General features: G+C 37.0%; 1 protein-coding gene across 1 annotated transcript; it reads left to right on the top strand.

Annotated features, from left to right (window-relative positions):
• The first annotated feature begins 1,348 nt into the window (after positions 1 to 1,348).
• Positions 1,349 to 27,293, top strand: RGS21 (regulator of G protein signaling 21). The gene is made up of 4 exons (XM_027976107.1): positions 1,349 to 1,359; positions 5,888 to 5,964; positions 9,517 to 9,683; positions 27,090 to 27,293. The coding sequence occupies exons 1-4, from the start codon at positions 1,349 to 1,351 to the stop codon at positions 27,291 to 27,293; spliced, it is 459 nt and encodes a 152-aa protein (XP_027831908.1).

Here is a 27,293-nt window from a genome sequence, read left to right as displayed (position 1 = left end):
TGGTAGAATTTTACTACCAAAGAACGTTATCATATTGGCATAAAAGGTTGATGAAACATGGGGTTATAGGTACAAAATTTCAACTACAAATAAAAATACCAATATAAGTCCTTCACCTTGATAAATATATTCAGCTCTTATTATCTCATACATTACCATTGCATAAAGAAATATTGGCACAGAATGCCTTGAGTTTCATGGTAAAATAAATTGACAAATGTATGTTATTAAACTATAACAAATGCGCAATTTTTTCAAAAGTATGATGCCTTGTGCTAGAATATTTTTGTTCATGAATAAGATTGGAAAAATCTTAAACACATATATTTAAGAGTATTAAAACACATATATACTTAAAATATATATACTTAAAATATATACTTAAAAATATATACACATATATACTTTAAAATGTACACATTTTGTACACATATATACTTATGTACACATATATAACATGTGTACACATATACACACATATGTATATATGTATATACACATCTGTATATACACTGTGTGCCTACATGTATGTATATGTACATGTGTGTACACATATGTGCATATACATGTGTATATGTATACACACAATGCATGTGTATATACATGTGTGTTTATGCACATATATGATGCATATGTGCATATACATGTATATGCATGTGCATATATGTACATATGTGTGTATACATGTGTGTGTGCATATGTATGTATGTGCTGTGCACATGTGTGTGCACATATGCATGTGTATATATGCACACATGTAACATGTGCGCATATATACTTTAAATATATATATACTTAAAACATATATATATACTTAAAGTATATATACACATATATACTTAAAAATCTTAAACACATATACTTAAAATAAGAGTAATGAAAAAAAAGTCTTTCTCAGACTTTGAGAACTGAAGAAGAGAAACAAAATGACTTTTTAGTCAGATTAAAGACCTAAAAGTATACAGAACTATATCTATATGTTTTTTCTTGAGTTGATTTAACCTCATGTGAACAATAGTTGTCTTGGAAATGGACGTATATGAACTTTAGAAACCAAACTTCCAAATGGAATTTGTTCCAGTTATGCTACAGACTGGAGGAAATGCCACACTTATTCGAAGAGTTATTTGTTACTTAGAAGTTTGAGTGTTCTGACCAGTGAAAAGTTAACAACAAAATGAAAAAAAGCTGAGGACAGCTTGACTTAAAGAATGCCAGCTTGTGACCCAGGGGATAGCTACTTGCACACTAATGGTGCTGTTCCTGCTGTCCCATTCCCTTCAGCTGGAAGATCAGTCGGAAAGAGAAATCTGGCATCATCTGCGACAGTCAGACAGTGGAACGAAAAATGCCGGTGAAGTGAGTTGCTGTTTAAAGTTCTTTTTATCTCAGAAGATGTACAAATGAAAACACTTGAGTCTCCATGAGTCTCGATGTTGCGTTTCTTTCATTTATTATAAATATGTTAATTGTTGTCTTCCCTCCTGATTTATACTTTTTCTCCTTTCTCAACTGATTTTTCCTTCTTTTCTAAAATCTGTCCACAGTGCATGTGTTTACAGTTAGTTCTTTATATTTACTAAGATACGGCAAGGTTACAAAGTGGAGAAAACCCACTCTATGTGAGGCTCTGCCAAATTATTCCATGTTCAGGTTAAAGACCTAAGATATACACGATCCTAGCAAAAATTATTCGCTGTTGCAACATGGACTGAGAAACTTGAACACAGATATATCTGTTGATAAGGCAGCAGCTGTCACTTCCTGAAGCACCGGGCTCCTTGTGTGAATCTCCCGCTTGCTAATTGAGTGTGGAGAGCTCAGTTGCTGGAGCCCACATTTTTTTTAATGGAATACAACAGGTTCTAGCGGGCACCATTAGCAAGATAACTGGTAGCTTTCACACAGTTCCTATCCGGCCTGACTCTACTCTGGACAGGTAATATGAGGACTGCTGGCCTTGATGGCACTCACATAAGGAAGGAAATCAGCCCAAACCCCATGAAATGCTAAGTGTGATTCTGGTTCCAGATACACAAGTGAAATCTTCATGGCAAGTCATACACACACACAAGTTACCCTGACCACGCATCACAATTTTACAGGAAATATATGCACACACACAAAGGAGACGAGCTGGACAAAAGCTGTGTAAAGTTGCAACTAAAACACAAATAAAAGAGAAAAAAAAGACAACAAGAGAGACAGAAAGGAAAGAGGGAGGGAGGGAAATGTACAATGTCCATTTATTTATGGTACCACATGTCAAGTAAGTTCAACCCAGTCTGTACGTTCTGAAGCCAGCCACCCTCTTTATCCCCCAATTTTAATTCAATAGATTTTTCTTAACATTGGTATAGTTACATTTCCAAAAATTTAAAACCTATATGTCAGTCACATCTAAAATAAGAAAGGTCCTATTTTGGTTTGACAGCATACAAACTGAAGAATCACTGTCTTCTGAAAAACTTTCTATTGAGTAGAAATTAAAATTTAACTATGTAGAGGAAATATTTGCTGTGACAGGTAATAAATCCTATTATAGGAAAAGCACTCTAAAATTTATTTAACACATTATATTTGTTCCAAAATGTGAACCAAGTATACAAGTATATGTCTATTGACTCATCTATGCCAAGAAGAATTGTGAAAAGAGTTTGTGTATTTGAAGCACAAAAATACACCTGTGTTTGAACTCTAACTGCCTATTAATATATATGTGATATTACACCAGTTATTAACATCCCTTCTTCTTACTCATCGGGAAGTGAAGTGAAGTGAAGTCGCTCAGTCGTGCCCGACTCTTTGTGACCCCATGGACAGTAGCCTGCACCAAGCTCCTCCATCCATGGGATTTTCTAGGCAAGAGTACTGGAGTCGGTTGCCATTTCCTTCTCCAGGGAATCTTCCCGATCCAGGGATCGAACCCAGGTCTCCCACATTGTAGACAGACGCTTTACCATCTGAGCCACCAGGGAAGTCCCTCATTGGTAACATGGGATTAAAACAGACTGTCATTTTCAAGATTAAATAAGGTAAAGTATGTGACATGTTTAGCACAATATGATATAGACTGTAAACATTTGGTACATTGCTATGCATTTTTGTGCTATTATAAAAATTGTCTTTCAGTTTATTCACATATAACAATAAATTACTCTTCTGCAGAATTACATATAATCAATCCCCAATTTTTTATTTGGACAGCAAATTAATATTGTTTCTTAAAATAATGAATCTGAAAAGCATTGCCTTACAATGCATTCTATCAGGTTTGAAACTGATCCTTTAAGTCAAATTTGAACTCTTAGGAAAGAGTGAGCTGAGGGCATTCCAGGCACACACAGCAGTGGGTATTTATTCAGAGGGCTGAAGGACAACATTTTTTCCTTTATAACATCCTGGTATCTCTAATTCTATTATCACTAACATTCTATACCTATAGAATACCTATAATATTTTAGTATAATCTAATTCAAAGCATAAGGAATTTTCTTTTGTTCTTGGTTCTACACCAGCTCAAAGACTTTGCTCGCTTTTTCCTGTTTTTACTGTTTCCCTACCTTTATGATGATAATAAGAATAGCTACCACTCATTTGAATAATTCCATTCTAAAAAGACTCTTTTACATTCCAGCACGTCACTGAATATTCCTTTTGCTTTTGGCTTAAGCATACTCTGGCTCTCCCTAAAGGACATGGGTTGCTTTGATGCCTTCAAAATGGATGTTGTCCACTCCCTGTAGTTTCACTCACTTGGGGTTGACCGAGAGGTCCCTGGTTTGTTGCTGCCCAGTGATGCTTTTGCATCACTTCTCCTCTTTCCTCACCCAAGACACACTTTGAAGCTAATAAAATTCAGCTACACCTTTACTAACCTTCTCATCACTGTCAGCTACTAGCATCTTAAAAGTCATTGCACTTCTTCCACTGAAGGCTTTAATGCCTGCCACTGTTTGGGGCTTGGCCACTCAGTCATTATTTGTTTATACGTCCAAGAAATATTTCTCAAACCAGACACACTGCTCTCTGTGCTGGACAATAATATTCTTTTTTCCTGTCATTGTACAACTTACAAACAAATGGGGGAGTACATATTCATCCCTGAATGATTCTGCCTAGAGTCTACTTCTCAGGGTTTTCTTTGATGGCTGTTCCTTATTTAAAATGAATGTACTTTGCAGCCAGACTGGAGATCAAATCTCCTCTCTGCCCTCTTCATTAACACACATTCCACAGGCACTAAGGAGAAATTTGAGCACCACGCTAAGCACCAAATTTCAATCTACAAATACAGACAACATTTTAAACACATGCATTTTAAGTGATCATATGATAATTTTAACACCAGGGAAGCCTGGCGTGCTGCAGTCCATGGGGTCGCAAAAAGTCGGACACAACTGAGAGAATGAACTGAACTGATAGGATTCCTAAAATTTGATAAAAGAACTAATGTTGGCTCATATGAGATATAACATGATCATTTTAGAGTAAGTTTTCATAGTGCACACAAGCTCTTCTACGTAAAATTAGATCTTATATAGGGTCCCATTCTCCATTTACGAAAGATGAGAACTGAAAATGCCCATCTGAATGAAAGAACACCATTTCAAAATGGCTTCACGGGAAACCTTGCATCCCCAAGATTTAGTAGATCAAGGGAGAAAGGAAAATCAGTTGCCTGTCATTGAGGAAAAAGTAAAAGAAATGGCAGATAGGAAATCCAAGTACTGGGAGATATTAGCATGTGTTCCCTGTCACCCAGCCTCCCTGTGTGGCCTCTGAGTACAGACATTACCATCTGAAAATATAAGTACAGCAGCAGCAGAGAGAAGAGCAATGCAAACTGGGGCGAACCACACAAAGTAATAGAATGTAAAAGCATAGGGACTGCATGACCCTAGCAGATTTAAGATTAGTCACCTTGATATGCAAATATAAATTTTATAAGAATGACTGGATGTGAGACTATCCATCTTTTTAATAGAAACCTTCAATTAGATCATTCCTCTCCATAGCTAGTAAGTAATTTGCACATCACAGCTACATCATCCAAGATTTTTCTTCTGGGTAGCAGCTGCTTTCTATGGATGGGGGCTTATTTCATTAGGATCTTTGCTTATTAAGGGGAATAATGCATGATATATTTACATCTCAGAAAGTTTATGTTGGAAATTTGATTTATTATTTCTACATCACATCCCCCAAAGTATACCTTCTTCAGAAGACTTAAGTCAATAAATTTTTTGACTGCTTTGGAAAAGTTATTACTCTGTCCTAATAGATACCTAGATTTAAATAAATCAACCCCGATGGAAGCATACCTTTAAAGAGAAATGAAAGCTGTCTCAAAATGGGGTAAAGACTCCTTAAAATACTATAAATAAACATTTTCAAGATCATTCCACATTAAAAATCTTTAAAACTGTAAAGAAACTTAAGATGCATAATTATGAAATGGACAATTTTGTATTCTGTGAAAACTTAGAAAATAGTTCTTTCATCACTATTGCTATCATGATAACTCTTCAGGAACAGGCTAGTGTAACCCACATAAATTAACAATTAATATAGTTGAGATTAAATTCACTAGGTTCCACAGAGCAATGAGCAATCTCTCTTGTACCTTCATTAGAAATCAAGAATTTGCAAGTATGATCAATACTGTCGGTTAGAATAGTAAATAATTTGCTGGTGTCAAATCACATTCCCCTTTCTTTGCTATTGCTGTCCACTGTAGAAGATATTATATAATCCTTGTTGACCTTTTGTAGCTTAATTAGTGATGCAAAGCTCATTTAAATTATATAATTCAACAAATACACATAACTCAAATATTATTATAGATTACAGAAGAAAAAGATCACAATGCTATTGTCAAGGGTAGATGTTGTTTCCACAGGTCACCAACTACAGAAACAATGGCGTGGTCTGAAAATATGGACACACTTTTAACCAATCAAGGTAAGATCCAAATGATAACAGGCCTAAAAATGCAAGGATTAAAATTAAATCAGTAAATTCTGAAAGTTGTAGACATGTTATAAACAATGAGCTTGATCAATATGTGAAGTATAAAATTCCCCAAAGTCTTACAAAACTTATACAGGCCCAAAGTTTAAATGGAATTAGGTTGAGTCTAAATGAAGACAAGATTATAGAAATTACAGACATTAAAAGAACAAGAAAATTCCAAATAGAAAGGAAGTGATAAAGTTGTCTTAGTCTCATTATCATTTGATGTATATCAAATACTGGATTGCATAGCTATCCCCTTCTCCAGGGAATCTTCCCAACCCAGCGATCGAACCTAGGTCTGCCACATTGCAGGTAGATTCTTTACCATCTGAGCCACCACAGAAGCCCAGGAATACTGGAATGGGTAGCCTATCCCTTCTCCAGGGGATCTTCCCAAAGCAGGAGTAGAATCAGGGTCTCCTGCATCATAGGCAGATTCTTTACCAGCTGAGCTACCAGGGAAGCCAGTCTCATTATCATTTGATATATATCATAACTATTATTGTTGCAAATTAAAGCATACAAACTATTGAAAAGTTGAAAATTTAAATAAATCATTTGCTTCTTCAGGGTAAAGTATGTATTCCAACTGAGCTATTCTTACTTTAGAGAATACAAAAACATATTTGAATATATATAAATATGTACATTGTGGATATATACTTGTAATTAAAATCATGGCTTAATAAAGTAAGTTTGGTCAATTATAAATAAAACATCCCAGAATTTAATACAAAACAGTCATATACAAAGATATCTAGAATTCTGCTTTTGCTGTACATAAACCTGCTTTACAGCATTTCTGTCCCATACAGGATAGAAATGATGCTACAAGAGACATACACAGAAAATATTTAAATGTAGTGCTTGTTCTAATCAAAATGGCATTTCCACTTGAAATTTATAAAGTAAATATCAGAATATTAGAAATGCTTGAAACATGATAAATCTGAATATGTTCTTCATGGCTGTTTTGTTCTTTTTTTTTTTCCATAAAAAACAATTTGATTTAGATGAAATTACACTATCATTTTATGAGTCTTAAATAACTAATTCCTAAAGTATAGACAGAAGATCCTGGTGGGCTACAGTCCATGGGGCTGCAGAGTCTGACATGACCAAGCACACACGCACACATACTTTGGGCTTCCCAGGTAACACAGTGGTAAGGAATCTGTCTGCCAATGAAGAAGACACAAGAGTCTCAGGTTCGATCCCTGGGTAGGGAAGAACCCCTGGAGGAAGAAATGACAAATTCTGTGGACAGAGGAGCCTAGCAGGCTACAGTCCATGGGGTTGCAAAGAGTCGGACACTACACACACACAAAGCACAGACATAAAATAACCCGTCAAAACCCTAGAATCCAACTAAGAACATGTATTAAAGCTATACGGAATTTCACTTCTGTAAGTTTCAAACGCATGTTTCTTTTTTCCTTAAATACATGACAAGCGGGACAGGTCAGGTTTGCTAACACCATGGGGAAGGTGTCTCTGCAGTGGGGGATTGGCTGCGGCAGTAGTGCAGACAGAGGCATGAAGGTTATAGATGAAGGCAGACGCACCCCCCTGCAGATCTCCTGGGATTTTGTACCTCATGCCCACAGAAAGTACAAAAGTCATAGATTCATCTGCAAAGCTGTTTGGATTTTGCTTTTCTAAAACCAGAAAAATATCTCCCATGCTTTTCAATGCTTTAAACAGATGACCCACCATATTACCTACTTGTTTTGTGACTTGATGATACGCCTTGCACATACTGAGCAGAGATATTAGTGTGGTTTCTGCCACCTGCTCCTGACATATTCCACTCCTCAGCCCCCATCACACCTACCCATAACTATTCACCCACACAGAGGGACCCTCAGATAATATATGGTTGCGACTGTGGTTATTCTAAAGTCACTTGACGACCTGTGAACTTTCAAATTGTATGTATATAATAGATGAGTGATTCAATGACAGTCTCTGCAAGGAAGAGATAACTAGCCCCAGTGTACCTGTTTATTCTATTTCTGTGTCTCCAAACAGCAACAGGAGGAGAAAAGGAGGAGTGACTGTTAGCTCAATGTCGCTCTTCATGAATATGGCAGGAGGGGAGAGAATAATAATATTTTTAGATCTCTAACTTCCCATCTCACTGGGATGTATTTAGATAACCCATATTGCAAAATATTTTCATATCCCTTAATGACACATATATAAAATAGTGCCAGGCATGCTTCTACAATATTCTTTCAGTATTATCAAAGTATATACTTTATTATATAAAATAGATTTTTTGAGTATAAGTTCTATTTAGACCTCTCGAATTCATCATTGTTTGGATCAAACTCATGGAAAAATTTAATTGTGTTACTAAGAGGATTTTTATAACCCAAATTTGTGTCACAGAATCTTCTCTAATGTATTTTCTAAACACAAGACATGTGCAATTGAATTTTATAGTGCTCACATATTAACAACATTCACACTCTGCAATATTTATACTGAGAATTTTAATTGGTATCTGATCATCTTTTGCAATGACCTATTATTTCAACTCTACTTCGAATCATTTTAAAAAATTGTTATGTTTAGTTTTAATCCAGGGCTTCTAGATAACCACCCTGTTCCATGAAGACCTCTTCTACTGTCTATACGAACCTTCACTTTCCTTCTAACCTGCAGCAACCAACAAACAGCTAACTTAGGGCCCTTTCCACACATGTTTCTCTGATACTTACTTTTTTGCTAGTCAATTTCTCCCTACTTCGCAGCCTGAAGAGTCAGCTCTCTAGCACATAGTTAGGGAGGAGTGGCTTTGAGCCAGGCTGAGGGGCCCCCTCGGCAGGTGTAGGAGAAAACCACCAACGTATTGGAAGGCAAATCCTCTGAAGGACAAACGTGCCAATGAGTGTTTCTTCCTCCAAGACACAGAGTCTCACTACGAGCAGACCATGCCATAGGAAGGTACCGACTGAAAGTGACACAAACTGAAAGGACTGCTTAGTTCAGGCAACTGCAGGAATTTGATAATAATCTTTCTAACCTGCTACCTCAGCTGTAAAAGATTTAGAAACACTGCCTTCCCAAAGGAGTTCTAGGTATGCCAAAGAAGATTCTGAGGCACATTTTATATGAGGAAACTAGAGAAAAGAGTCTAAACAGGTGATCAGAAACTTAAACATTTATGAACAGGAATAATAAATGTTTAAATGTGGCTGAAAATAAGACAGTGAGAAGAGCTGGAACGTATGGGAATCCTAGAATCTCTGGCTGTTATTCAATTTTTTTAACTGCTAATATTAGAAAAATAGATTGAATATTTTACATCAATGACTACTGATCCAAAATCAAGCTTTCTAAAGTTAAAAACTAAAATGTATAAATGCTATATTTAGAAGGATGATAAATATTGGCCACTGAATCCTCAAATGCTTCCACTAAGCAATGTATACAGTTGGTCACATGACTGCACTGTGTGATACACAAACGTTTTCCTCATGTATTTTATAGCTGGTCTGGATGCTTTTCGAACATTCCTAAAATCAGAGTTTAGTGAAGAAAATGTTGAGTTCTGGCTTGCCTGTGAAGACTTTAAGAAAACAGAAAGTGCAGAAAAAATTGCTTCCAAAGCCAGGATGATTTATTCTGAATTCATTGAAGCCAATGCCCCCAAAGAGGTGAGTGAAATATTCCACAACAGTGAATATTTATCCACTTATCCACTAACACATCTGCTCCCAATTGAAAGACACTAAGTCCACCTCAAGGGAAATTAAATTGTCACCATGTCTTCAAATAGAAGATGTCCGTAAATTTGAACAGAAGTTCCTTATGGTGATCCTCTGGCACTGATTCACTAAATAGTTTCTAGCACTCTCTATGTGCTTCAGTGTTTCTATTTTCTGAGCACAACAAGCAGGCTCTTAAAAAACAGTCTAATGTCCCAAATTAAACAGCTCTACAGAAATCCTCCTTAAGCATGCTTCTGGATTTCAAATTCATTTTCATTTTTCCTTTTGTAAGCACAGGGGTCAATTTGGAATAGAACTCTTGAATACAATTTTTAAAATAAAAAAAGATACATACATGAAGATAAAACCTACTAACCAACAGTACAAATTCGTAATATTTAATGTTCTGGAGACCCACATCACTGCAAATAATAATGCCTTACCTTCTCAAACAGGGGGCTGCCTGACTTTATTTCCTTGATGGCTGTTGGGCTGCACCCTGCAGGCTTGCAGAGACATCCATGGTTCAGTGAACGGGGGGGCTTACACGTCTGAAGTAGGGTCCCGGAGCCACACCCCATGGTTTGGGGTGGACGGCGGAAGGGACATGGAGGCAGACTTCGCTGCAGGGGATGGGGAGGAATGGGAAGGCCACTAGTTAACGGGGAAATGACTGGCATCGGGTTGGCTCTTGGGTTACCAGGGAAACCAGCAGAGGGTCAGGGCCCTCTGAGCACCTTCTTGGGGCAGAGGTCTTCCTGTCTTAAACTATCAAAGGGAGTCATTCTGTCCTAAAGATTAAAGCAGTCATTAACTGGGCCTAAGGGGCAAACATACAGATGTTTACTGACTAAGGTCCATCCTGTGAGTGGGCTGTAGGGAACCAGGAACTGCTCCAGGGGCAGGAAGTGGACAGGGAGTGAGCAAACAGCCATCCTCCGTGGTCAGTTCACCGTGGTGAAAATGAGCCACAGCTATGCAGGCGGCCTGGTCCTACAACAGTAAAAATGAGCCACAGGTATGTCTCAAGTGGTCAGATTCCACCTGTGCTGCATTAAGATCAGGAAAATAGAAAAGGCCTTACAGGAAAACGTGGAAGGACTTTGAGAAGAGCCCCTCAAAAATGCTTTATGTGTATACAATCTCATTTATAATTGATTTAATTTCCAGAACCAAATGATGATCATCTCTGCTGCATCCCCTTAATGTTTAACTTTAAACTATTTACAATTTAAAACTGCTGTAATCCCTCACTGATTATAACATCTAAGCAGAGAGCTTTAATGCCTAAGCAGCAAACGGGAATCTATCTTAAGCCACTAGCACCGAACGTAAACCACCCAGGTCATCTCTCCCTACAGAGTTGAAATACTGATACCCTCCCAAGTGACAGCTACTATATGTTCTAATCCAAAGTTAAAATTCATGGTATGAGAAGTTATTGTACTAATGAGGACAGAGGACAGCAAAGATGAAATGCAAACATTTTTTAAAATCTGTGGCATAAAGTTGCTGTATCAATAGTTCAAGTTTTAGATGGACATTAATTACCGAAGCATATGTTGGTATAGTAAAATTTTGCTGACACATGAACCACTGAAGCTTAGAGTGGAATTCAAAGGGGGAAAGAAAAAGTAACTTAACTCCTGTGGAGCTATTTCAACATTCATTTCCCAGCCACTATCTAAGAATCAATAAATGAGTCCAGAAAAATTTAAATGTAGTGTATAAGATTTGTCAAGTTGATTAATGTGTCATTCCCTAAAAGTCTTTGAAATCAACTCTAAAGGCAATCTATTTATTGTGATATTGGTTTGAAGGCCAGATTTATTTTTCTTCATGAATCTGTCTGCTTAATGATTATTTTAAGTTTTTCAAATATTATATATGAAAAATATTACATTAATACTTAAGAAATGTAATCTCTTAATTACAGCTGAACTCAAAGTTATATAATAAATTATCAATTTGGATTAAATAGTTTTATTTTCCTAATCTTTCCTGCCAAAATAAATTAATATGGTAATAATTTAAAAGAATAGTACAGTTACTGTTTTAGGATACAAAGCTTTCAAACATTTTATAGTTTGTCCATCTAGTTAATGTTATAGCTGTTTTACAAATCATGGATTATATTGTCTCAAACTGTCTAAAACTATTGTTATTGGATATGACAAAATTCTCACTGAAGATGAAGTGTATATATACAATTGAAACTGCCATCATCTTTCCTATTATATGCCATTAATTATTTCCAATTCAAATTAACTAAAGGGCATTTGTCTCTTACATACCAATTTCAGTCTTCAGCATCAATTATATATTATATAATACAAGTATTAGTATGAGTCATTAAATGGAAATTTTTTAAGAGTCTGTTCCCACAATGAAGAATCTGTTCCCACAATGAAGTCACACAGTAGAAGGGGAGATTGACATGTGATAAAACCAGTCAAATACACAATAGGCAACTAGTAAGTTGGATCATTTAAAGCTTGTTATTAGCAGTGTGCGGAAGAGCAATGAAGTCTATCCAGAGATTTATAGGATGGATTTGTAGGGTGGTTCACGTATGAAAACTACGTCATATTTATCAAGAGAGCAAATGAAAAAAGTATTTCAGACTGAGGGCACAGTGTACAGCGTAGATGTACACAAGTCCCTAGAGTTTTCCAGAAATCACAAGCATTTTGATATCACTAATGAGAAGCAGTGGGATAAGGCTGGACAGGCAGTGATAAAAATAAAGAGAGGGTGGGAAGTAACCTAGATTTATCTAGTAGGCAGACTTCACAGGACAATGTGATATATCTGATATGGAGGTTAGAAAATACCATTTTCATAAGTAGAAAATTAATGAGAGAATGAGATTCATATGAAAGCATTCTTCATTTTTCAATATTCAATTACAGTTGTAAAACTGTCTTGCATAAAGAAATCAAAATTATAACCAATTTCCTTGGTAGAAAACCCTAAAATAGAGAACAATGACAAGGTCACATCATCCAAAAGTCTATTAAGTCCCATTTACTTTCTTTTCAACTTTTCATGTCTTTATTTCTTCATCTCTAAAATTGCTAGCATGACAATAATTTTTAATTGATGCAATTAGACAATTTACCATCAGACTATTTACTAACAATCCCTCTCTATAAATGGATGTTACTAATGGTTCTTCGTTTCCTATTCTAATAGGCAAAACTGCACAGAAAACCTGAACTTTCAGGTCTCTATGAGAGATGATAATTGCAGGAAACTTTATGCCTTCTCCCTTAAAGTTTTACCATCTTTCTGGTTTTCTACAATAATTGTGTGATGTAGTAGGAAATCTAAAGGTTAGAGATACAGACTCAAGTCTTGTAATCTTGTGTTGACCTATTTCATCCCTCTAAGCCTCAGTTTCCTCATCTAAAACCGTAGCTGTGAAAAAGGACACATCAATCATATAGGATAGATGAAAATGGTGAATGAGATTGTGTATCTAGGGTTTGCATCAGGCAGAACAGTCTTTAAGAAATTTTAATTCCTTTTTTTCTTTACACAAGTCACTGTAAGTGCTACTGACTCTACCCCAAAACATTAACTAACTTCTAAGACCATCTGAGAACAAGCCACTTTGAACGACTTGATAAAAGTATACATGAAAGTGAAAGTGTTAGTTACTCAGTTGTATCCGACTCTGCAACCCCAGGAACTATAGCCTGCCAGGCTTCTCTGTCCATGGGATTCTCCAGGCAAGAATACTGGAGTGGGTAGCCATTCCCTTTTCCAGGGGATCTTCCTGACCCAGGGATTGAACCTGGGTCTCCTACACTAAAGACAGATTCTTTACTGTATGAGCCACCAAGTAAACCCCTAAATGTGTGTGTGTGTGTGTGTGTATATATATATATATATATATATATATATATATATATATATATATATATGTATGTATATATATATAAATATATATGTGTGTATATATATATAAATATATATGTGTGTATATATATATAAATATATATAAGTGAAAGTGAAGTCGCTCAGTCCTGTCCAACTCTTTGCAACCCCATGGACTGTAGCCTACCAGGCTCCTCCCTCCATGGGATTCTCCAGGCAAGAGTACTGGAGTGGGTTGCCATCTCCTTCTGCAGGACATATATATATATATATTATATATTATACATATATATATTACATTTGTGTATATATATATATAATATATATGAACACAAATTAGAAAAGCATGTTAGCAAATCACGAGTTTCAGGTAGAAATATCTACTAATTGAATGGATTATACCTAGATACTTTCAGAAGATATTGCAAAGGGAAATAAAAGTGTGAGTCAGATATTTCTGACTAAGTAGTCTGAAAATGAGAAAATTATTAGATAAGCAATATATATTTTAAAGTGTCCTTACTCTGCACACAGTAAGAACTCGAATGTGGCAAAGAAAAAAAATTCTTAACCTTGTATTTATTCTTCCTTCAATTTGTTAAATATTAATTTAAATATTCCTTAAATATTAATTTCATAATATTTAAAAATTTTCAAACAATATTATTTGGTTTCAGAAGAAAGTAAATCTTAAAAAAAATTAAAATAGTATGAGCCATCCGGGAAACCCAAGACACTGACAGATTTTAAAAATTTATGTTTTATTTCCGTCATTTATGAATTATGTTTGTATCATCTCTTATATTAATAAGAAAATTAGTCAAGATGGAAAATATATGATTAAAGAGAAAATTGGTTTATGTTGATTGTCATTCTGTGAGAATGGAAAATGTTCCAAATCATACCACACTGTAATGTTTAAAATTTATATAAATTCAAATTCAAATTATGACCAATCTGAGAGCAAATACATTGGCAATGTTTTAAGTTTAAAAAAAAATACAAAAAATTTAATTCTTAAATGTATTTATTAACTGTGAAGACATCATAACCCATAAAAGAGGAGAAACTATCATCATAAAAGACAAGAATCTAATGCGTTACACAGGACACTTTTAAAATATCTGTCTGGATGTTTTGCTTTTAATTTTTATTGTAGCACAGTGTTATTTGGTGACTCTTATTTCATATCAATAAATGCTGATTCTGTGCCTACAATTAACCACCACAAGATGAATTCCTTCCATGGAAGGGAAGTTGGGTCTAAGCAAGAGAACACATAATAAACACAGAAGTACAACGCAATGTGTTGCGTAAATGAGGTAGCTTGATAAGGAAATGCAAGAAAATAGCATAGATTGAAACTATGGTTTGGCTCAAAAGAAACAGTCAGTCTAGTTGGGTTAAAAAATTAGATTTCTAGAACCAGGAAAAAATAGCAAAGCAGCAAATGATTAAGTGGAAAATTTTTAAAAACAGATGAAATTGTTTGCATTATATCTTTTTTTAGGATTTTTATTTTTCTTTCCTGTTTCTTTTGGTGGGGGGCACATAATGCGGCATGCAGGATCTTAGTTCCCTGACCAGGTATCAAATCTGTGCCCTGTGCACTGGGCGTGTAGAGCCTTAACCACTGGACCACCAGGGAATTCTTTGTTGTTCAGTTGCTCAGTCATGTCCCAATTTTTGCACCCCAATGGACTGCAGCATGTCAGGCTTCCCTGTCCTTCATTATCTCCTGGAGTTTGCTAAAACTCATGTCCATTGAGTCAGTGATGCCATCCAACCATCTCATTCTCTGTCATTTCCTTCTCCTCCTGCCTTCAATCTTTCACACCATCAGGGACTTTTCCAATGAGTCAGCTCTTTGCAATTGGTGGCCCAAGGATTGGAACTTCAGCTTCAGTCCTTCCAATGAATATTCAGGGTTGACTAGTCCAATCTCCTTGCTGTCTAAGGGACTCAAGAGTTTTCTCTAACACCACAGCTCGAAAGCATCAATTCTTTGGTGCTCAGTCTTCTTTATGGTCCAACTTTCACATCCGTACATGACTATTGGAAAAACCATAGCTTTGACTAGATGGACCTTTGTCAGCAAAGTGATGTCTCTGCTCTTTAATATGCTGTCTAGGTTTATTATAGCTTTTCTTCCAAGGAGCAAGCATCTTAATTTTATGGCTGCAGTCACCATCTGCAGTGATTTTGGTGCCCAAGAAAATAGTCTGTCATTGTTTCCAGTTTCTCCCCATCTATTTGCCATGAAGTGATGGGATCGGATGCCATGATCGTCATTTTTGGAATGTTGAGTTTAAGCCAGCTTTTCCACTCTCCTATTTCACTCTCATCAAGAGGCTGTTCAGTTCCTCTTCGCTTTCTGCCCTAAGGGTGGTATCATCTGCACATCCGAGGTTATTGATAGTTCTCCCAGCAATCTTTCTTCCAGCCTGTGCTTCCTCCAGCCTGGCATTTTGCATGATGTACTCTGCACATAAGTTCAATAAGCAGGGTGACAGTATAAAGCCTTGATGTACTCCCTTCCCAATTTTGAACCAGTGCATTTTTCCATGTCTGGTTCTAAAGGGACATTGTTATAAAGGTTCTCGATGGTCAGGGAAGTCCTTGTGTTATATCGAAAAGATGACAATGATTGAATAGTACTGAGGCAGGATATGAGATAAGGCCTTTATTTTATGATTTGATTTCTTCATTTATTTTTGGCTGTGCTGGGTCTTCACTTCTGTACAGGCTTTTCTCTCATTTTGCCGTGATGGGGCCTACTCTCTAGTTGTGGTGTGTGGGCTGCTCACTGTGGCGGCTTCTCTTGCTGCAGAGCACAGGCTGGATGTCATGTGGGTTTCAGTACTTGCTGTGCAGGAGCTTAGTTTCTCTGAGGCATGAAGAATCTCCCCAGATCATGGATCAAACCTGTCTCCTGCATTGGCAGGAGGATTATTTACCTCCGAGCCACCAGGGAAACCATGCCTTTATTTTAAATAAGGTTAATTTTGAAAATTCCTTGGCAGTCCAGTGGTTAAGACTCTGCACTCTCACTGCTGAGGGCTTGGGGTTGGAGCTCTGATCAGGGAACTAAAATCCCACAAGCCACACGATACACCTCCCACAAAAATAAGATTAGTTTTATAATCCTGAGGGAAAAGATAGACCTCTGAATTCTTGACAGAGAGAACCCCATGGCACTATAGGCATTTCTTGATATTCTCAAAATGCCAGTTCTGTATCCTCCATTTTATATTCCTATTTTCTCAAAATGGTAAAGAATCTGCCTGGGTTCAATCCCTGGGTTGGGAAGATCTCCTAGAGAAGGGAAAGGCAACCCACTCTAGTATTCTTGCCTGGAGAATCCCATGGACAGAGGAGCCTGGTGAGTTACAGTCCATGGGGTCGCAAAGAGCTGGGCACAACTGAGCAACTCACACTTTTCTCTTTGCATTTTTAAGTGTTATTTCCCAATGAGCTGATGCTATTTTGAGTCTTGATCCTGACCCACAAGTTGCTGCTTGTCAACAGTGCCCCCGAACTGTAGAATCACCACCACATATAATGCTTGCTTATTTATTAATTTCCTAAGTTTTTGTACACTAATCAATAGTTAGTGGTCTGTTACGTACCAAGCAGCATGCTGATGCAGCTACGAAAAAAGACAGAGTCTCTGAATAAATAAAGCTAACCATCTTGGTGGGAAGACTCTAGTTTTTTTAAAAAAATAGAATAAACTTTAATGGATGTTGTGATAGGGAAATACAGGTGATGTGGTCACTGCGACTGGAAAAATCCATGTCTAAGGGATCAGGAAATGTGTCTCAAAGGAAGCAATTAGTGAGCTTTGATCAGAGATGTGAAGGAAATAAGACAAAATGGAAGGGTGGAAGGATGATAGGAGAGGAAACGGAAGAAGGGCACCAGCTGTTGCCTAGAAGGCTGGCCCAGTAGAGGAAGAAGCCTGGTTCTGGGTGCCTCCAAGCATAAGTGGAGCCAAGAGCATCTTCTGAATCCTAGTGATTTCTGCACTCTGTCTTAGGCACTACAATCACCCACCTTGTACAGGTGAAAAATGAACTGAGGCTTAGAGAGAAAAATGATGAGTGCTGCAGTCATTAAGATACACAGATCATGAGGAGGGAGGTCTTCTGCCCCTGCTTTTACATTTTAATTTCCTTCCTCTAGACCTACTACTGATTTTAAATGTTCATGACACAGCCTGGGAACCTCGACGTTTATGCTAAAGGTGAAAGCAGAAAACTATCTCATCACATAGAGTCTATCATCCTTTCTGTCAGAAGCTGGATTTCTCTTCTCATATTCTCTCTATTTTGTATAACTTCTTAAACTGTAAAGCAAAAAAAAAGTGGCAGGAATCTCATTTAATAGCCTGCAGTATCATTCTGGCCCTCTGAAAAAATGACTGCTGCCTTTCAACTCTAAAACAAAATGCTCTTTGAATTTGCACACATCCCTGTGCCGCTTAATCTTGAATTAGTGTGTTGGGGTTCATCCAGGAAACCTGTCCATCTTATTCTCTGTCACCTGCTCCAGATAGCACTTGCTGCTTACATCTATTTTTAGCAATCCATATCCGTCAAGCTTTTATACATTGATTGCATACGTTTGATTTTTTTTTTTTCATTTCTCTTGTCCAATTTAAGGTGTCAGTGCTGCCTCCCAACTCATGTCATTTATTTCTGTCTTTAAAACCAACTGTGACAAAGGATACACTCCTGTGCAGAATGGATTCCCTCTCAATGTTATAAACTTGGCTATTCTCAACTTTCATAGTAACCCTTGAGAATACACCTCAGGATATTCATGTGCTTTTAATGATGCCAAAAACGAAGTAATACTAGAGGTGTTAGCGGTGATTAAACAGAATTATGTAGCCAAAAACATGATTATAGGCAACTTTAATTTGAATAGTAATTTTTAAGCGCTGCTGTGAATGAGGTTAAGGAGGCTGCCTGCCCCATTTGAGTAAGGCGCTTTCCATATGCATGCGCACACTCTTTGCATAATGACCATCTCCTGCTACACTATACATTCTAAATGAGGGAAAGGCAATCTCATTTGAATGTGAGAGCTTGACTGAAAACTTTTCATTCAAATTATGTAAAAATATATAAAGCACAGTCTAGGGTCACGGGAAAGCCAAAAGGTAGTTTCAAATGCATTCTTCCTGCTAAAATAATTTGTTGGAAGCCAAAAGAAGTTAAAACTGCTGTCATAGACAAGAGGAATTGGCTTGCATAACTTGCAGTTATCAAAATCACCTGAGCATTAAAATATCCCCAGCTCATTATAATAAAATCGCTTTTTAAACAACAATGCCAACCAGAGGCACTCATTTTAATGCAATGGATTGTTGTCAATGTCAGCTGTGTCAAGGCCTTTTCAAAAATGACAGGATTTAAAAGTCGCTAAACAGTTGCGATGACATCTCAGCTGTCATTCTTTGAGAATCACAAGCCTATGTTTTGTTTTCTGAGATTGGCAGTGCAGCAGTCTCAGAGAGCTAAGATAATTCGTGACCTTTGGAAAAATAAGCAAATTAAATGTCTTTCTCAGCGTCCTTGAAACTTGAGTGTATCCATAGAAACAGAATGCAAGTGACTGTTCCCATGAGTAAATAATATAGATATAACGCTCTTCATTTCATCCATCGATATGCCATTCAGCCCCTGCTCTGGACCTACTAATCTGAGCAGCTCAGCTGAGTCTAAGCTTCCCCCAAGGCCCAAGCAGCTCAGGACGGCCTCAGGTCCACACAGTTCGGAGGCCTGCATCTCTAGAGGGTTACCTCCCATCAGGGTACCTGCCTTCAATCTACTCCAATCTCAATATCTCCTCTGTGCTTACTTTTTGAGATAGAAATTGATACAACAACTTCCCCAAAAATCAGACTTGAGATGAGTGCACAGCTGGAGGTGCATTTGGCAGCCATGAACCTCAAAGTGATCACATTAAAGGAATGTATGTATCAAAATATATGCTAGGCTGAATATTTTCACTTTTGTCTTGATACTAAAATTTCAGGGGACTCAAGAAGAAAAGACAGGGCGCTGTGGGCAGCCTACTCAAACTTTATTCAGACCGACTCCTTGGGACCATTTAATGACACGTATCACCCTCTTTTTACTGAAATGTTAACTTCAGTTGGCTTCCTGTACTTAATTTCTTCCTCTCTTGCTGACAATTCTTTGCCAATTTCTTTTACTGTTCCTACCTATAGCCCAGCACATACTATCTTGAGAGGAGGTGGCTGTCATCTATTTTCTGCCTGCATTTGCTTCCCGGGGGATTTCTTCCAGTCTCTGGCTCTAAAAGGGCATCTCAAACTTCACTACAAATCTGAGTCCTTATTTCCTCCTCAAACTTTTGTTCTGAGTCTCTCTGTCTCAGTGAAGGGCAACTCCATTCTTTTTGCTCTGGCTGAATAATTGATACTCATCCTTGGTTCTTCTCTTCAGCGCCATATCCAATCCTTTGACACTTTGTCATCTCATTCTTCAGACTATTTCTAAAATCCAGCCATTCCAAAAAATGTTGTTGCTTATCCCAGTTCATAAATATTCAGTTGCAGGCTTCATCTATTCTACATTCTAAGTACCTCTGAAATCTATACATTTCCCTCCATTCTCTGTGAAATGACGCAGCCTAATCCTCCATGACTAACCACCTGAATTTCTGGTATGACTTACTTATTTTTCTGCCCTTTATCCACAACTAGTCATTATATCACATAGCAGCCAGTAATATGTTTTTTCAAGCACATGTGTTTACATTAGTACCTTACTTAAAATTCTTCTTGTTGCTTTCAAGTTAATTAAAAATTATTTTAGAAGACCTATAAGAGTCTATGTGATATGGACCTGCATGCCTCTTGAGGCTGTTGCCCCTTTCCCTCTGAAAACCTACTGGGCTTTTGTCAGTTTTCCCTCCATGGCCAGGTGCCTTCCATAATCTTCTATACTCATAACAATATCTTGATGATCAGTTTACAACCTTATTTCTTTCAGAAAGACTTTTTTTTTTTTAAAGAAGGTAGCTTCTTCCCTTTGGATTATTTTCTCAAAATCTGTCTTCTTGTTTGACTCTCAACTTTATTATTTTTATATGGTCAGATCTTAGCACAATTCCTAAGTACCCATTCAATGAAATAATTTAAATGAATAAATTACAGAAATTTACCATAAAACAACCACATTTTCCGATGAGGTCTTTTTTTATTAAAGAAAAATAGGGACAATAATACTATCCATCTTATAGGTATGTGTGCGTGACATACCATAGCCATATAAAGACTTAGCACAACAGTAGTAATATTTGATGAATATTAACTATTATTATTTACAGTTAAAGTAATCTTCTTTAAATATCCTTAGGATTATTTTAGAGATATGTCATTGCTTAAATATTTTGAAACAAGAGATGATAAAGTCACCAAGGAAAATAATCCAGGGAGAGAAGACTGGGCACGAACTTAGATGATGCATGACTCCTCTGCTCGTATGTTGAGGGACAGGTAGAGAAAAAAGAATCAGGGAAAGAAATAGGGAAAGATAGAAGACAGGTTAATTCCATGCCACAAACTACTGAATTCCCTTTGTAGTGACTAACTTTCTCCTCTGATTATCAGACTGAATACTTAACATTAACAGAAGCCACTGTGTCCAAACCTGTTTAAGCAAGAAATCAAATTTCTTAGGATTTTTAAGTCAAAATAATGTATGGTGATAACGAAAGTATAGTGACACTCTTTCTGTAATCAAGGAAGGGTTCTTGGAGGATATTCAACTTTAGCTAAATCATAAAGGGTTGAGGATAATCTGTACAGAATAAAGTTGTGGAGGAGAGAGGGATTTTAGATGGTAACACAGAATAAACAAGAGCTTTAGAAAGAAAATTAACTCAGAACAGAAAGTAGATGAACTTCTGTTCATCTCTGGATGTCACCAAAGATAAGTAGGAGGTAATTTCATAACAACACTTGAAGTCCAGGTATGAGGAAGCTCAAATGCAAGGGTAAGGTGTTTAAATTTTATATTATAGAAACTAATGGTTGTCGATTGAATATTCATACAATGAAAGTGATATTTTGGTGAAATTGGCATAGTAATGCTGTCCACTGTGTGTACAAGGGGAGGGGACAACTACGAGAAAAATTCCATGGTTCAAGATATTATGTTATACAAGATTAAACTGGAGAGATAGGAATGGATTTAGAAAAGGGAGAGGAACCAGAGATCAAATTGCTAACATCCACTGGGACATAGGAAAAAACAAGAGAGTTCCAGAAAAACATCTACTTCTGCTTTATTGAAAATGCCAAAGCCTTGGACTGTGTGGCTCACAACAAGCTGTGGAAAATTCTTAAAGAGATGAGAATACCAGACCACCTTACTTGCCTCTTGAGAAATTTGTACACAGATCAAGAAGCAACAGTTAGAAATGGACATGGAACAACAGACTGGTTCCAAATCAGGAAAGGAGTACATCAAGGCTGTATATTGTCACTCTGCTTATTTAACTTAGATGCAGAGTACATCATGTGAAATGCTGGGCTCGATGAAGCACAAGCTGGAATTAAAATTGCTGGGAGAAATATCAATAACTCCAGATATGCAGATGACACCAACCTTATGGCAAAAAGCAAAGAACTAAAGAGCCCCTTGATGAAACTAAAAAAGGAGAGTGAAAAAGTTGGCTTAAAACTCAGCATTCAAAAAACTAAGATCATGGCATCCAGTCCCATCACTTCACGGCAAATAGATGGGGAAACAATGGAAACAGTGACAGACTTTATTTCCTTGGGCTTCCAAATCACTGCAGATGGTGACTGCAACCATGAAATTAAAAGATGCTTGCTCCTTGGAAGAAAAGCTATGACCAACCTAGAGAGCATATTAAAAAGCAGAGACATTACTTTGCCAGCAAAGGTCTGTCTAGTCAAAGCTATGTTTTTTCCAGTAGTCATGTATGGATGTAAGAGTTGGAATATAAAGAAAGCTGAGCACCAAAGAACTGATGCTTTTGAACTGTGGTGTTGGAGAAGACTCTTGAGAGTCCCTTGGTCTGCAAGGAGATCCAACCAGTCAATCCTAAAGGAAATCAACCCTAAATATTGATTGGAAGGACTGATGCTGAAGCTGAAGCTCCAATACTTTGGCCACATGATGTGAAGAACTGACTCATTTGAAAAGACTCTGATGCTGGGAAAGATTGAAGGCAGGAGGAGAAGGGGATGACAGAGGATGAGATGGTTAGATGGCATCACCGACTCAATGGACATGAGTTTGAGCGAGCTCTGGGAGTTGGTGAAGGACAGGGAAGCCTGGGGTGCTGCAGTCTATGGGGTCACAAAGAGTCAGACACGACTGAGGACTGAACTGAAGGAGTGAGAAATAAAAAGAGCATTGTGAAATTACAAAAGAAAAGGTGAATAAGGAAAGTTCTATATACAGATAGATAGAGAAAGAGAGAGATCAGAGAGAAAAAAGATTTGTCAGAGATGATTCTTAAGTTTCCAGCTAGAACAACTTGGAGAAAAATAATGACATTTATAAAAACAGGTGGGTGTGATATTTTGTCACTGACATTAAAATGAATTGCCAAGACACATCTTCCTAAGTCTACTTATTATCTCCTGGGAACAGTGTCTCTGCTCATCACTTAGATATCTATAGCTGATGTTGGCATCTTATTGGTAGGAAAACAGGCAAATCAGAAAAGTGAGAGGGGCAAGTGAGAAGTACAAACTTAGTATATTTGAACAAATAATATTAATTATCAGTAATATACTGAAATGAATAGTTCTGCTTAAAATGCTACCGTGATTTTTAACAAATGTAGAAGCTTTTTTCACTTTATTTACATGACACACATGTATTGAATCCTTACACTGTGCAAGGCATAGTGAGGGATAGGCAAAATGTAAATATAATGTAAGTAACACAAAGTCCCTTCACAGGTCAGAAAAGGTAAACCTTACAAGGTAGATGTTATTTGAATGTAACTTTAAGGACGTAAGAGCTTCCCTGATAGCTCAGATGATAGAGTCTTCTTCCAATGCAGGAAACACAGGTTCCATTCTTCAGTTGGGAAGATCCCCTGGAGAAGAGAACCCACTCCAGTATTCTTGCCTGGAGAATTCCATGGACAGAGGTGACAGTCCACAGGGGTCACAAAGAGTCGGACACAACAGAGAGACTCACTTTAAAGACATAAAAGACTGTGAAAGACTTAGATGAGGAGTGGGTTTCAGCTAGCCTGGGGTGGTCAGGGAAAATATTCATTGGTAACAATGTACATGAATTTGAGCAAATTCTGGGAGATAGGAGAAGACAGAGAAGCCTGGCATACTGCAGTCCAGGCAGTTGCAAAGATTCAGATGCTACTTAGCGACTGAACAACAGCAACAAAATATAAGAAATTTGAGGGTAAGAGTCTACCTTGGTGGTGACACAGGGCACACAGAGAGGAGAAAGAGTATATAGGTTTGGACCATATTGTATTGGGCATGAATGCCAAGCTCAGGGCTTTGGGCATTTTAAATAGGGAATAAGGAGCTATTGCAGATGCTCCGTTCTGAATAAAATAATAAGGCAGCACTCTGCACACACTGTCCCTGCTATCAGTGAAAATTCACCCAATGAATGAATGCCTAAAGGAGTTATCTTGGTATGTTTACCGTTATGGGGGATATAAAGTTAAATTGCAGATGACACCATTGAAGAATTAACAGCACATTTAAAGATGAAATGGGCAATCCATATTCTCATACCCTAGCAACACAAAATAGGATATGAAAAAGATTCCACTATATGTTGAGAAACCCCTACAGAATCTCGATACTACCCACCATTCTTTATTCCCACTATGGGAATCAGGAACTATACCAGATTCGTGGCATGATATCATGTCATCTCCTTGTTCAAAACCCCTTCTGTATCTTCCCACTGCTTTTAGTAGAAAGTCCTTTACCACAGCAGATAAATCCTACAAGACTTGACCTGTACCTCCTCTCCCAATCTCCGCACAGGAACTTTATCACCCCCTGCACCCCCACCACACAAACACAGAGGCTCTTCAGAACATCACCAATTCGTTCTTGCCTTTGGGACTCTGAATTATTATTATTTTTTTTTTTTGGCCAGAAACCTTCTTCTTCAGATTCTTAGAGAACTGGTTCCTTCTCATTCTTCAAGTGTAAATCTAAAATAACACTGTAGAGAAAATACATAGTACTTTCTCCAAATATAGAAAGCATCCGGCACATAACAGACTCATAAATATTTGTGTAATCAATGATTATATGGATTATCTCACTTTAATTCTTATAACAACTCAATCAAGAATGACTGGGCTTAAAGATGAAAAATAGCTTGGTCACCCACGTCACCAAGGTCATAAACATCAGAGTACAGATTGGAAAACTATCCTATAATATTACCACTACTCCACATCATCTTTCTGTGTAAAGAAGCAGAAACTGATTACAGATTTTGAAGCCTTGGAGGATTTTGCAGAATTTCATCTGGAACTTTGATGCAGGACCTGAGAGGATGATCAAAGAAATAAAAACGAGATGTAATCTGAATCCCCAAGTAGCTGAAATCCTTAAGAAAGAAAATATCAGTGAGCAAATAGTGGCCTTTGATGATTCTTTTCAAAATATTTTTTTCTTTTTTCTTTTTACTAGAATAATAATACTGAAATAATTTGATATAACTTATCTCATTTAGCCCTTAAAAGACTTCAAGATGTTATTATTATCCTTTTTTAACATTATAGAAATAGAAAGTTGAAGGAAACTATAAAACTTGCTTTACTCATGTGAACAGCAAGTTAAGTAGCTAAGAAATTTGATTGAAGGTCTGTCTGCCTATCTTTTAACTTCAATTCAATGAACATAAATTATCATTTATAGTTTTTCACCAGATCCCCAATTTTTAGCATTTTACAGTCTCCCTCATTTTGCCAAGAGACATAATTCTATGCAACAAATAATTTTGACTGCCTATTATAGCAGCAGCAGCACCTGCCTTTGGTGAGCTTTGAGTTTTAAGATTCACATCTCTTTGATAATTCACAAATATTTTCAGTTTAAGTGAAAAAACTTGGATGTGAAATTTTCTGCTTCTCAGAAAGTATCCTGGAAATGGGTAGAACTGGACAAGAATTTCCCTGAGGTTTGGGGCATTTGTGTATTTGTAGGTGTGTTGTGTTGCAATGTGGGGAGACTGGAACTCTCCTGCACTGCTGTGAAAGGGTAAAATGGTATAGTCACTTTTGAAAAACATTTTTTCCTCTAATAATTAAACAAGAGTTACCAGATGACCCAGGATTTCCATTTCTAGGTATATATCTAAGAAAAACATGTCTGCACAAAAACTTGTACACAAATGCTTAGAGCAGAGTTATTTATAATAGCTAAAAAGTAGAAAGTATACAAGTGTCCATCAATGGATTAATGAATGGATATACAAAATCTGGATATCCATACAATAGACTATTAATTGACTATAAAAGGAATGACGGACTGATTCATGCTAAAGCTAGGATGAGCGTTGGAAACATTAGTGAAGCCAGTCTCAAGAGCCTACATAATAAGTGATTCAGTTCATGTGAAAGTCTGGAATAGGGAAAGCTATAGAAACAAAAGTATTAATATAGATTAGTATAGAACTGGTGGAGAAGGAAATGGCAACCCACTCCAGTATTCTTGCCCAGAGAATCCCAGGGACAGAGGAGCCTAGTGGGCTGCTGTCTATGGGGTCGCACAGAGTCGGACACGACTGAAGCAACTTAGCATAACTTAGCATGTGCTGCAATATAATAGATCTCTATTGAACCTTGCTGAGAATGCTTACTTGTGGTAGTCCTAAGGGGCAAGAATGTACATACACACATCTGCACGTGTGTATGTACGTTCCATAGGAGGCATGGTGTTCTGTGAACAGGGGTAGAGTGTTAGTTGGTTCATTTGGCAAACAAAAAGAAACACAATGGATGAAAAGCAACATTATGAGAATCAATACCGGGAGCTATGGAGAACGGGAATGTGCTGGTGAAGGCCAGTTTAGTAAATTCTCATTACTGCTCTGCCTATAGAAGAACATTTCAGGTATTAAGGCCCAAGTACTAGAAAGAAAGAAAAGATGGTAAGCAAAAAGAATGTGAAGTCATTAAAAAAATCTTATCTGCCCCTCCTTTGTAATTTTTTATAATCTCAAAGTAAGGTTTGACCTCTGTTTGCTGTCAACACCAACCCTCTCAACCTACGTAAAGTAATTAAGCCAAGCATGTGTTCTGCATTTCAGAAAATGAAAGTGTAAACTTTCTGTTGTTTTGCATAAGATTAACTTTAAAAACAATTTAAATCATATGTGGCTCTCCCATCTGTATAGACCATGCAGTCTTTATTAAACTAGTCTAATGAGATGCAATTTATTTCCACAGATTAACATTGACTTCAGTACCAGGGACCTCATCTCAAAGAATATTGCAGAACCAACTCTCAAATGTTTTGATGAAGCTCAGAAGTTAATCTATAGTCTGATGGCCAAGGATTCTTTTCCTCGATTTCTAAAGTCAGAGATTTATAAGAAACTGGTAAATAGCAAAGAGATTGGAAATCATAAAAAATGGCTCCCTTTCTTGTAA

Source organism: Ovis aries, chromosome 12 (genome assembly GCF_016772045.2).
Source record: "Ovis aries strain OAR_USU_Benz2616 breed Rambouillet chromosome 12, ARS-UI_Ramb_v3.0, whole genome shotgun sequence".
NCBI classification, from domain to species: Eukaryota; Metazoa; Chordata; class Mammalia; order Artiodactyla; family Bovidae; genus Ovis; species Ovis aries.
Note: the sequence above shows the minus strand (reverse complement) of the source record. Positions and strands in the feature narration are given on the sequence as shown.

What these genes read in the sequence shown, in the direction of transcription:
- RGS21 (XM_027976107.1), top strand. An exon ending in CACACTTTTAACCAATCAAG is followed by an intron (nt 5,965 to 9,516) that starts GTAAGATCCAAA and finishes TGTATTTTATAG; the next exon opens with CTGGTCTGGATGCTTTTCGA. An exon ending in AAGCCAATGCCCCCAAAGAG is followed by an intron (nt 9,684 to 27,089) that starts GTGAGTGAAATA and finishes TTATTTCCACAG; the next exon opens with ATTAACATTGACTTCAGTAC.